Here is a 13,055-nt window from a genome sequence, read left to right as displayed (position 1 = left end):
ATTGATTTTTCCACTAAAAGCTATTACTTTCTAAACAAGTGGGAAACACATATATTTATTAGACACATAATGGGGTCTGGGCTACTCAAGGAATATAATTATCACTTTATTTTATTAGCTGGGGACTCTGACACATTTAACCCTTGTGACATGGCTATGGGTTTACCAGGCAACTTCACTCCAGGTGTTCACCTACCGCATCTTAATATTTTGGGGAAAGTCTTTGCACTCCTCATTCAAAACTGAAATCATATACTACTCCACATAAAAAACAAGCTTTGCAACTACCTGTAACATTCTTATTTCTCTTTCTGGGGTCCAGAGTGGGTGTTAGAGGAAGTGGCTTCTAGTGCCTTCCTATTTATTATTGTTTTTTAAAATTGATTAAGTCATGCTTACCTGACAATGCTGGTGGCATCAACACTTCAAAGATAGCAAAGAATGATCATGTTAATTTTTCACTGTGATCTGGAGTGTTCCAGGATTCTGAGAAAATTCAAATGGAGGCTTCCAGGCGTCAGGTATTCAGGGCAGGTGTCAGAGCTGGGGGGGGGGGGCATATTGACGCCCTGGAAACTGCCTTAGGATGCCAGGTGCTGTTAGCAAACCTGGCTCCAATCAACTTACTCATGTTTCTCTGAAGACTTGCCCCAGTTGCCCCAGTCACCCACAATGGCACCTCCTATCTAGAAGAAAATGCTAAAGTTGACCATGAAACCAAGAAGGGTGGGCCAGATGGTTATATGTACATACAGGATTAGAACAGACTTTGGACGATAGCAGTAAAAAAATTAAAGTTCTTGACACACAGCAAACTGGGCTCATGCTATAATCTCAGGTTACATGGAACATTCAAGTTATAAGACTAAGGGTTTGAGTCTAGAATGAACAACATATTGGAAAATAATTATTTTCAGTATCATAGGGCCCGAACAGACAGGCCAAAATAAAGCTGCTTCGGGTCACTTTGGAGGTATGCTATTTAAATGACACACACATCTGAAGAGGCCAGAAGCTGTGCCAAAGCTGCACTCAAGTCCTTAGGATTGGAGTGTGGCTTTGGTATGGCTCCTGGCCTCTTAGGATGCATGCATCATTCAAATAGTAAACCTCCAAAGTGACCCGAAGCAGTTTTATTTTGGCCTGTCTGTTTGGGCCCATAGTCCACCAGATGTTGCTGATTGGAATTTTGGTACCTGAGTGATTTGGATTGTATTCAAGAATCTAAGAATCAGTGAAGTATTGTCAGATAATGTGGCATGTTCCAAGTAGTGTAGATGTTTTTTGTAACTGTGTTCTCGTGAGTCTATTTATGGTGATTTCATTCAGATGTTTTGACAGTATATTTGGGATTGTTCCTGGGCAACTACCACTACTGGAACCAATCTTGTTTTGTTTTCCCAGAGGTGCTGAATATCAGTTGGTAGGTCGCTACATTTAATAATCTATTCCCTCTTTTTGTCTTCAGTTTTGTCTTCAGGGATTAGCACATCTATAATCCAAATGTTCTTTTTCTCAACCACAGTTATGTCTGGCATATGATGTTCTAACTGCTTATCAGACTGAATTTTGAAGTTCCATAAGATTTTCCCATCACTATTTCAGGCTTATGTTCCTTCCAGTTATTTGCAAATGGCCAATTCTATATTTTGAATAGAATCTAATGTATCATTGCAGCTGCTTTAATATTATGTTTTTTTATATTCAGTCTGGGCAATCTTATTGTATGAACTAATGACGTGATCAGAAGTTTCATCTTTTTCTTTGCACACAGATAATTTACTATCCTTAGGTATCCCTCCCCCAATGTTTGCCTTAATGTTAGTTGTTTGAAGTGCCTGTTCTTGAGTCAGAAATATAAGACCTTCAGCTTCTTTTTCCAGTGTCCATCTCTGTAACTATTTCCAGATTTCCTTCTGACTCTTCCTTCTATACTCTTAATATACTGCCCTTATATGGCATACATTCATGGTATTTTTTTCATAATTTTCTTCCTACAGGCATATTTTGTTTCTTCTGTGTACATTTGTGAATATTTTCTCTTTGTTGTCTTTGATATAGTATCACAAGGAGTCTCCTCTTCCTCCTCCTCACCTCTTTCATCTCACCCTCTTCCTCTTTTTCTTTCTCCTCTTCCTCCTCCTCCTGCTATTTCTTCTTCTCCTGTCTTCTTTCTCTCCTTCCTCTTCCTCACCTTTTCCCCCTCTCCTTCCTTCTTATTTATTATCCCATCCTTTCTCCAGAAACAGGATGCAAACATATTCTGGCTCACTGCTTTGTACAGTTGAATGCTACTGCTTTCTCCCCCACCACCAACACCAATTCTTATTTCAAACGGTAAAAGTTGGCACAGACACAAATGTACACCCATTACAGTGAATACTATTATTTATTGGTAATCCTTAAGATTGTGAGTTGTTAAACAGAACATATGAAAATGGTTAGTTAAGAAGGTTCACTTTTTACATACATGGGATGCATGGGAAATTTCCTCTGTCAATTAACAATCAACATGTGGGTGACATTTACTAAGAGGCACTCAGTGAAGCTTTGAGATCTATTTTTCAGCGTGTTCCTGTAGGCCCCTTAAATTCTGAAAGAATCAACATTCACTACATCTTTGGCAATTATCACATCAACATCTATAGAAGATCTTTTTTCATTTCACTCCTCATTTATACAATTGCTAGATAATAGCAAAATTATTGCTATTATTTGCCAACTATTACCCACAATCTACTGGGGAAATTGTGGGAAGTGTTTCATTCAAATGTCTTCCCCGAATTCTTGAAAGAAATATTTTTAATAGTTCCAGTATGTGGCAATAAAACTAGTTCAGAGACACCAAGAATTTTCCAAGTCAACATAAAATATTGCACGTTAATTTTAGGAGTTCATTTTACAAAATGAGGGTGCTGCTTTTATGTCATATACATTCTAGGCTTAAATGAAATTATTTGGAAGTCAAGTCTCGCTGATGTCAGTGACATTTATTATTGCCAATAAAATCCTCAGGAGTGAAGCATGAGGGATCTGCTCTAGTTAAGTGTATTGCACCTGTTCCAAACAGAAAATGAGTTTCATGGCACACAGTGTAAATTTGAAAAATAAATTATTAAGGGAATTATTACTGTGAGTTCAGAAACTTGTCATTTTGCCATGCTTACTTATTCTTATGAAATGCACTCCCTGGATTGGAAACACAAGTTACTGGGAAGGAGAATATTTTTTAATATTACAAAGCAGTGGTGGCTAACGGTTGGTGGCTTCCAAAGGCAGTGAATCCACTTTGGATTTTAGACTGAACTTTAAAAGAGCTATCCAAGATGGTGCACCTATTTGGATGATGGATTGCAGTTTGGACTGAAAGCCACTGTTTAGAAGATACACAAATGATTGTCTCATTGTCTCAGACATGACTGATTGAAGGATTTTTTGGAGTGGAAGCAGAAAGTGCTACCTGGCTTTCTCCCACTCCATCTCTCTCTCCTTCTCCTCCCAAACTCCCCAACTCCACGGTGCAACTGTACAGATTCTGTCTCTTTCCCTCCTCCCTTCCACTTCAGTGTTCTGGCTTAAAACAGTGAGCCCAGGAACTGTATTTTGTCCTATTTTGGGAGCAAAGAGATTGGCTAAGGAGAAGCAAAGGAAATAAGGTGTATTATAATAACTCCATCTACGGACAGCTAATTTATTTAGGCTTCTATACTAGGCTTCATGCTAGGAGTAAGCTGCAAGACGGCTGGCAGGAGAAGAGCGTGAAGCCAAACCTTAGACTATGTCAGTGTCACTCAGGTTATTTGATGTGGAAGACCAGCAATTTTCCTTTTCAGTGTGCCAGGGCCATTACCATATTTGTGGTGCATTGGCTACCTTTGTTTTCATGGAAACTTTCTAGGGATCAGCAGCTGATGGCTTGTGGACCAGCACAAGTCCAGGGACCACCACTTTGAGTAGCACTGGTAAAAACAGAGGGGACAGAAAAGATAGGGAGGGGGGAATCTAATTTATCCTAACTATATAGACCTTATGTGGCATAGCAGTTTGAGTGTTGGACTATGATTCTGAGTGTTGGACTATGATTTTGGAGACAAGAGTTCGAGTCCTCATTCAGCCATGAAACCCACTGGATGACCTTGGGTAAGTCACATGCTCTCAGCCTAAGGGTTGCACACATACTCTCAACCTAAGGGTTGTCTTGTCATACAACTCTGCACTTCCAATATAGCCACTTGGCCCCAGGATGCCTTGTTCTGAGGTTGACTCAGTTTTGCAATCTAGCACTCCTTCTTGGTGTGTCTTGTTAAAAAAAAAGCAAAGAGAACTAGTAATACTCAATGGAAGGGATGTAGAGAAGGAGAAATGTCTCAGGGTGCTGAAAAAGAAAAATTTATTCTTGAAATTAGTCCAAGGCATTTCAGCCTGGTAATGTTTAACGGCCTTCTTCAGGGATTGTTGAAAGATAAAAGAAAAAAGAAATGGGACAATACATACATAAACAACAAACACTATAACAGGAGACAGGTTACAGTTTGCCATATCAGTTTTGTGTACATATATCTTATATCACGATGCACATAAAATGTGTCAATTTTAAAAATGCCTGTTAATCCAATTAAACTTATGCAAGTACAAAATATTACATACAGGGCAACTTTAAAACCACTTGCGGGGATTTCAGAAAGAGTGTTTCCAAAGCAGACGCCTGGCAAGAGATAGGTTGAGAAGCAGGAGGCAGTGTATTATAATGCTCCATTTTTTTCACGTGTACCAGGACATCCTTATCATTCTACAGCAGAGTGGAAAGTTAGGGGATATGTGAAAACTCAAGTTTTAAAGTAGATGGATGTACACTATGGTCCAAAACACACTGTAGAAATAATCTAGTTTTGAGACTGTTTTAACTTCCTTGGCTCAATGCTAGGGAATACTGGGAACTTTAGTTTTGTGAGACATTTAGCCTTCTCTGTCAGAGAGCTCTGGTGCCACAATAAGCTACAATTCCTAGGATTCCCTAGCACTGAGCCAGGGCAGTTAAATCGGTCTCAAATGAGATTATTTCTGCAGTGTGTTTTGGACCTAAGTCCACATATAGACCATGGAGGACTAATGTGTTAAGTCTCAATATCCTATTTATTTATTTATTTATTTATTTATTTATTTATTTATTTTAAGCAGGTTCCTCTCATTCTGGGAAAAAGGTTTATCAAGCACCCAAAAGTGCAAATCCAAAAAATGGTCAACCAAAGGGGCATCTGATGTTGCCCTATATGATTTTTTTAAGGCTACAGCCTTAAACATCTAGAGCCATAAAGGTTTTGTTCTTGTATAAATTTACTTGGGTTAATGGGTGTTTTTAAAATTAAGAAATTTTACATGGCAACTTGATGCAAGATATGTGTAAACAAAATTGATATGACAAACTGTAACTTGTCTCTCGTTATACTTTTTGTTGTTTATGTACTGTCCCTTTTCTTTCATCTTTTAACAGCCGCTTGGCTAATTGCAAGAATAAAACCATCTGTTTCAATACCGTGAGACTTTTTCTCTTTCCTTCATCCCCCTCCCATGTCTGGTAAACATCATATGATATAAAATATGAAAAACTGAGCAACAGCACTCCCCTCCCTCAGAAAGGACTCCCATGTTGCATTTAGTGCTAGGGATCGGAGGAATATTCAAAAACACCGGGGGAAATAGTTGAAAAGCATGTTGCTCAACTGTTGGGGAATATGACAAAAAGAATCCTGGACTGGTAAGAATCTTTTACATGCATACTGTTTTAGGCTGGCATTTGTTAACCAGCTCTCTGTGCTGCAAGTATATTGTTACTGGATTGTGATTCTATGTTTTTCCTTTCACGGCTGCTTTGGTTACCTGTGAGAACAGAGGCTGACACATTTTCTAAACCAACAAAATAATTACAAATTCTGGGTGGGACGGCCTGAAAAGAAAGCAGCAACTTGCAATGAGGGCACTGCAGCCTGAAATCAGGACATCCTCTATGCCTGCAGTCAGAGCAGCTGCAACCAGTTTTACTGAGCAGTTACCTTCAGTTAGTTCAAGGTCCAAATTAACCAGGCTTTGCAACTTATTTAGTGCCCTTGATCCATGGATTTAGGGCAAAGTTAGGTGTGTTATTAATTTCATCAGAGTAATTCATATGCAAAATTTGTTTAAAATGTAAATAGCAGCTGTAGGAAGAGGCTTGAGAAAGTGAGAAGGAAGAATTTTATGTTCTTCTTCCTGATGTGGTCCTGCCAAAGGTTGCTGTTGCACTGTAGTGGTGTGGGGACTCTCTTAGTATCAAAGGTGGTTTTGCACTCAATGCAAAGAGGCTATAATAGGCTATGGCACATTTCTACAATGACAAAAACAACCAGAGAGCCATTGTGGTGTAGTGGCTATAGCAGTGGACTAGGATGTAGGGGATTCAGGTTCAGGTCCGCACTCAGCCATGAAACGTACTAGGTAGCCCTGGGACAGTTGCTTGGATCAGCCTGATCTATCTCATGATGTTATGATAAAGTGCTGAGAAAGAGAACCATGTACAGTATTTCACCTAGAGTTCACAGGAGGATAATCATGGCAAAAATAAAACTAACAAATAATAGTAAACTTATAAGTAATAGTAAATAAAAGGCACAATATAGTGGGTGATTTTTTCAATTAATTTCCATTTTTTTAGCAAAAGTAATGGTAAGTCACATACAGGTTATGTCTCACCCACATCATGTTAACTTCAGGTGTACAGTATAATGTTTAACATGGGCACATAAGCAATAAATTCATATAAATTAAATATATATTTACATAACACTGAATCTACCAAGGTTGGCTCCCTGGAATTATGAAAAGACCAGACTTTAAATTTAACGAGGAAATAGGAGCAGACAGACACGCCATCAAATTGTACTGAAGACAGTTTGGCAGCCAGAGTAAGGAGCACATTCAGTTCTGAACAAAACGTTAAAAGGTTAAGACTGTGAAATGTAAAACCTAGGAAAATACACTAGAAATTAGTCTTACACTAGATACAGTTTCATTTACATGGCAACCCTAAAAACCATTTCAGGCAGCAAAAAAATGAAAGACATGAAATTAGCTGTGAAAACCTTTTCAGCAAAATTCAACTTTCTACTAGGCTTGGTATAAAAGAAAAGAAATAGAAGTCCTGCATTTATAAAAAGTGAATGTATCTCAGTTGAAATCAGACAGTGTGTTATAATGTTCAGAGTAATTGAACAACACCAAGTATTACCCTTCAGATCCAATAAACACCTTATTCTCTTGAGCAGGGTTTAAAAGTCATGAAAACGTACCATGTAAAATGGCTAAAATAATACCATTGCTTGTGATATATTACTACTAATCTCTGGCAGAAGTGATGCTTGAGCCAGAAATCTCCTGATTCAACACTTGGGAAGCAATCCTAAGGCTGGCTAAAGATGTACCAAAAGGATTTTGGAAATGTTCTGCTGGTGAAGAAAGAGGCCAACCAGTGAAACAGTGCTTATACTGCCAGAGCCCCTCTACCACTAGGACATACCTATCCTAGCAATAGGAGCATTTCTAAGTGGTGTGGACCACACAAAGTGACACCATAGAAGGAAGTATCTGCCTTCCAGTGTGGCGTGTACCACTATGCCTCACTGGAGATAGACATGGACTCTCTGAGATCAAACCAAAGAGAAAGTCAGGGTTCAAAGGGAAGGACATGGAGACCAAAACCTAGTAAGGATTGGGTGCGCCCACCCAGAGGTGATAAGAAGGCTAACTGGGATGCTGTTGGCATGCCATGGTGAACTTCTGGAGGCCTCTCCCTTCACCAAATGGCACCTGGACCCCTTCGGGACTTGTGAACAAAACAGGTAGACCAGGAAAACATGGAACACAGACAGGTCCTGTGGGTGCCCCAGTCCACCAACGGTTGGGGCCAATAGACCAGAGCTTTTCTCTTCCACTGAGGTCTTATCTACTCCATTGGTACTATTGGCCTGGTGGCTCTGAACCTGGGGATGACAGTTCCTGCACTTGGGGTGACACCAACCTCAATGACACCACCACATATCAGCAGAATGCCACCACTGGAAGATGCACACCCACAGAAAGTAGATGCAGATTTTCCAGTGATGGTGTTCTGTTGGTATGACAGGCCACAGGAGTAGGGTTGCCATAATTGTCCACTTTTACCAGGGACAAAATGTGGAACAAATTCAAGACCAAACTGTAGGACAACTGCAGGACAAAACTCAGCCCAAAATGTAGGACATTGAAGAAAAATGGAGGACCTTAAATGTCCTACATTTTGAGCTGAGTTTTGTCCTGCAGTTGCCCTACAGTTTGGTCTTGAATTTGTCCTACATTTTGTCCCTGGTAAAAGTGGACAATTATGGCAGCCCTACACAGGAGGGTGTTTCAGGTACAAATTGATGCTGCTTAAGAATGTCTGTTTCAGGTGACAGACAGCAAGATAAATGGATGAATAGATGGTTATCTCCAAACAAATTATACCACTGCCTCCCTGTTTCAAAGGCTTACCTTGTTTCATCGATGTATACTGCCTCCAACACAGACGCTGCATATTCAATATTCTTCTTCAGATCAACTATGTTAACATCACCTTTCTCCAGCTGTTTCACTAAACATCTTAATCTGTAGAAAGAAAAACAGCGATTTAAAAAAAAATTCCAATAGTCTTTTTATTAGATGCAATCCCATTCCATTCAAATAACTAGGATGTCTGTATCCCCCCCACCCCGGGAAGTGGTGTGTGACACTTTACCAAAATCCTTGACAAATTCACCCAGATTCACAAGTCCCAGCTGTGTACTAATATACATTTTAGGGATAGCTACTACGGATGTGCAGACTTGACTTTGATAAACATCCACATGGACTGCACTGTTTGCTGAAGTGAATGAGAAAGCCCACACCCTTTGACATTTCACAGAAGAAAACCAAGAAATGTACAGCTCAGCAACATTAGAGTGTGGTCAAGATGGCAAACGTTATTCATTAAGAAGAACGGACAAGCTAGGAAAGGTTGTAGCAGTTTACTTTTGGCTGAGTCTACTGGGAAGAACAAGATTGTGCCTCCATCTGTCCTCTCCCCCCTGCTGAGTTGATTGAGTGTGCACTGCATTTGCACTATGAACGCAGCAGCACATGATGTAAGCTAAAACCAAAGAGAGAAAATGAGAGGAAGAGAGACAAACCAAAACATTTTGAATGCAGGTGAAAAAAAAAGGATGGCAGGGAATTAAACTGGAATTCTCACTGCCAAATTGGGACAGCTGGACAGTATGAAACCTATAATGGCAACAGCGATCCATCTGTGCTTTGGAAGAGATTTTCAGATGTGTCATCCTCAACCTTTAAGATTTTTCTCAGTTCCTACCTCCCCAAACCCACGTGAGACAACACAGGCTGCAAGACATGATATAGGTAACCATATATACTATCAGTTTACTTCACCATAGCTGAAATAAGCATACCACTAAAAGTTGGGTAGCCCAAGCACACATAAAAGCAAAATTCAAAATGAGACACAGTGAAAGACACTTTGGTTCACTGTGATCTGGAGACAAGTATGTATCATAAACAGTGGAAGACATTCTAACTCCAGTACTGTCTGAACAAATACACAGAGCTATGCTAAGTCTTGTAACTGAAGCAAAGGGCAAGATGGTGCCTCTCTCCATTTCTTGCAGTCTATCCTAGAAGAAAGGTGGGTTACAAATCCAATCAATAAATAAATTGCACAGAAGTAGTGGTGTAGTGGCTTGATCGTATTTCTAAGGTTAAAAAATCCAACAAAAATAACCCAAATTGAGGAAAGTAGGGGCTTTGATGGGATGCTAAGCTGACATCTTCCCTGCTTTCCTTTCACCAGTGGGGGAAAAACTTGTTTTAGCAGGCTTTTAACACACACACACACACACACACACACATGATTTTTATTCTTATTATTACAGTGCATGTTTTATTTTTTTTAAAAACTTTGGTATCGATTTAATTAATTTTCTATGGTTTTAATTGTGACTGTTTTTAATTGTTTTTAAAATTGCACTGTAGATTTTAATAGATTTCCTTCTGTGAGCCACCTTGGGTCCCATTCTTGGAGAAACGCACCATATAAATAAAAGAAATAAATAATAAATGTAAATAAATATAAGGTCAGCTGGGTCTGTCTGACAAAAGCCCTGTGGGCATGGGGAGGGATTTGTCTTTGCACATACATAGAGTGCACACCGCAATACATAAGGGACATCTGAAGTTGCCTTATACTGAGTTTGACCATTAGACCATTTGGGCCAGTACTGTTGATACTGTCAATGGCTGTCCAGGGTTTAGATAAGTTTTTTTCCTATCAGCACTTGAGAGATGCCAAGAACAGATCCTGGCATATTTTTCATACAAAGCAGATGCCCAAACAGTGAGTTACACACCCTCCTTACACACACACACACACACACACACACTCATGTATAAGGATCTTTGCAAAATATGCTTTCCCACCCCAAACACTCCACCCCTCTAATAATGGGTATTTAGCTAAAAAAAAGAAGATGATAAATATAGGCTTAGAAATCATCCTTTGGGGAAAAGTTTGTTTATAAAACTAAATTTAACATTTCACACCATACCTACAGGTGCTTCAATTGTTTTGTATGCATGACTGTTTAAAGCTACAACACACATGCTGTTGCTTTGGCATGTATTTGTACTGCTGGTATAAATAGCCTGAGCTCTCTTGCTCCTCTTTGTTTATTTTGGCCCCATGCAAGGAGAGCCCCACAATATTTCTTTCAACTAATCCCAAATGTCCTCATGTGAGTTCTCTTAAGGTTTTCGAAAGGGGAAAAAAGGTACAAACTCATCTAATAAAACATTTGGAGTACCTCATTTGTAAAGCTAAGCAGTTTAATCTTCAAATGTCATTGATATTCTCTCTGAGAGTAAAACATCAGCATGCTAACAACCCATTCACAAAACTACTTGGTAGGCATAAAGGATCAGCTTACCATGTGGGCATGTTTACCCAAACTGTGGAGGTTTGCCCATGTTTGCTAAAGTCAGCAGTATAGACAAGGTGCCTGGTTTTGAACTATTTGTCTTCAACTACTTCATTTGTATATGTTTATTGACTGCTCGGTGACCAGTGGTCACCCAGATGTTTTAGGACGACAGTGCCCATAATGCTTCACCACAGGCTATGCTGGAAAGGAGTTGCAGACCAGCCCAACACATAAAGGGCCACAGTTTCCCCTCACCTGATTTATGGCATTTAAATTTAAGTTTTATTATCACCATAGGATAAAATCCAACATTGCCATGAGCCGAAGGCAAGCAAATGGCCCAGATCTTTCCTTTCTCCTCCTTCCTCCTGTAACCCATGTTACCCCATGAAGAACCCTCTCCAGCAGGCTGGGAGAACTTAAGAATGCTGCCACATAGCAGAAATAAAGCAGTCTGATGCCAGGGTCAATGCTAAGGAATTCTGGAATTTCTCATTTGGTGGGGCACCAGAGCTCTTTGACAAGGAAGGTTAAATACTTCACAAAACTGCAGATACATAGCATTAGGCCATGGCAATTAAAGTGATATCAAACTGCTTTATTTCTGCAGTGTGATAGCAGCCTCAGTGAACACTCTGGGCTAGGTCTTACAAGGACTGTGGTGGAAGAAGGGAGCTGTCAAAACTTGAAAACTTGCAAGATTTTCCAGCTTACTGCTCACACAAACCAGAGTGCCAGCTGAAGAGCTTGATAAAGATGGCAAAGGCAAAGAAGGTACCTTTCCATTCCTTATACAGAAATTCACCAGCCTGTCAGTTGCATCTTACAAGCAGAGGAGAGATAGAACTACACTAGAGGGGAACAGGCCCACTTAGGGGATACACGGTAGGCACTAGGGCAGTGGTTCCCAACCTTCCTAATGCCGCGACCCCTTAATACAGTTCCTCATGTTGTGGTGACCCAAACCCATGAAATTATTTTCATTGCTACTTCATAACTGTAATTAAATAGGTGTTTTCCAATGGTCTTAGGCGACCCCCATGAAAGGGTCATTCGACCCCCAAAGGGGTCCCGACCCACAGGTTGGGAACCACTGCACTAGGGCATCCCCAACCCTATTGTCTAACACTATGCCACCCCTCTGCCCCTCAGCTCCTCAGAGCTGCCTCAGTTCGGTTTAATGATAGTGCCAAGCTTGCTAACATATTTGATTTCATTCACAGGTCTGTTTTTTTCTGGCCTGAAGACATTTAATCTGTCTTTCAGGCATTGTTACAGCAGGTTTTTTAAACTACTTCTTGATCCTTTGTTTACTGAAACAGATGTTAATCTCTTCTGCTTTCTTTAAAACCACTCTGATAATGGTGTGGTTCTAAAAGAGGCAATAAAACATATTCTCTGTCACTCTTTTTCTTGTTGAAAAATGTCGGCTTTAAAAAAACCCAATATTCGCCGGTTACAGACCGGCACTTTAGTGCGTGACGAGCACGCACTAGGGTTACAAAAGGGCGGTGCTTCCGCACCGCCCTAACCCTAGTGCGTGCTCGTCACGCACTAAATGGCAGCGGCCCTTCCATATGGCCACCGCCGTGAGGACGTCACGGCCGCGCCGCCTCTAGACAGGGCGGCGCAGACGTGACGTCCTTGCTCCGCGCCAGGGTGCTTAGTGCAGGAAGGATAAGGTAAGTGTGGGAGGGTAGCTATTTTGGTAAAAAAAGATCTGGTTTGGGATGAGGATTCAGTTGCAAATATTGGTAGATCCTCGAATTGTATTGTAGTCAGGTTGAAAATCTCAGGTGTAAACCTAAGCCTCGTAAAGATCTATATACCACCAGGCAATTCTCAGTACCACTCTAATAACATAGAGGTTTTATTGGAACAATTGGTGGAGGACCTAAATTTAAAATTCTCCAATAAAAATAAAAATATCTGGGCCTCTTTCTGAACAGCATGAGCAACTGGACTATGTCAAAGACGCTTTTTTTCTTTTTGAATGGTTCTAATCATTCTGTGTCTCAAAAGGTTGCACTGTCT

General features: G+C 40.2%; 1 protein-coding gene across 1 annotated transcript in view; it reads right to left on the bottom strand.

Annotated features, from left to right (window-relative positions):
* The window catches only part of PDE1A (phosphodiesterase 1A), a 199,586-nt gene that overhangs the window by 41,358 nt on the left and 145,173 nt on the right, over positions 1–13,055 (bottom strand). Inside the window, exon 2 of the mRNA XM_089519624.1 lies at positions 8,542–8,655. Within this exon, the coding sequence (XP_089375750.1) occupies positions 8,542–8,655 (114 nt within the window). The remainder of the gene's footprint in view (positions 1–8,541; positions 8,656–13,055) is intronic.

Source organism: Sceloporus occidentalis, unplaced genomic scaffold (assembly GCF_023333645.1).
Source record: "Sceloporus occidentalis isolate IW3139 unplaced genomic scaffold, rSceOcc1.0.p SCAF_4, whole genome shotgun sequence".
NCBI lineage: Eukaryota > Metazoa > Chordata > Lepidosauria > Squamata > Phrynosomatidae > Sceloporus > Sceloporus occidentalis.
The sequence above is the reverse complement of the archived record's forward strand: the minus strand, read 5'-3'. Positions and strand labels throughout refer to the sequence as shown.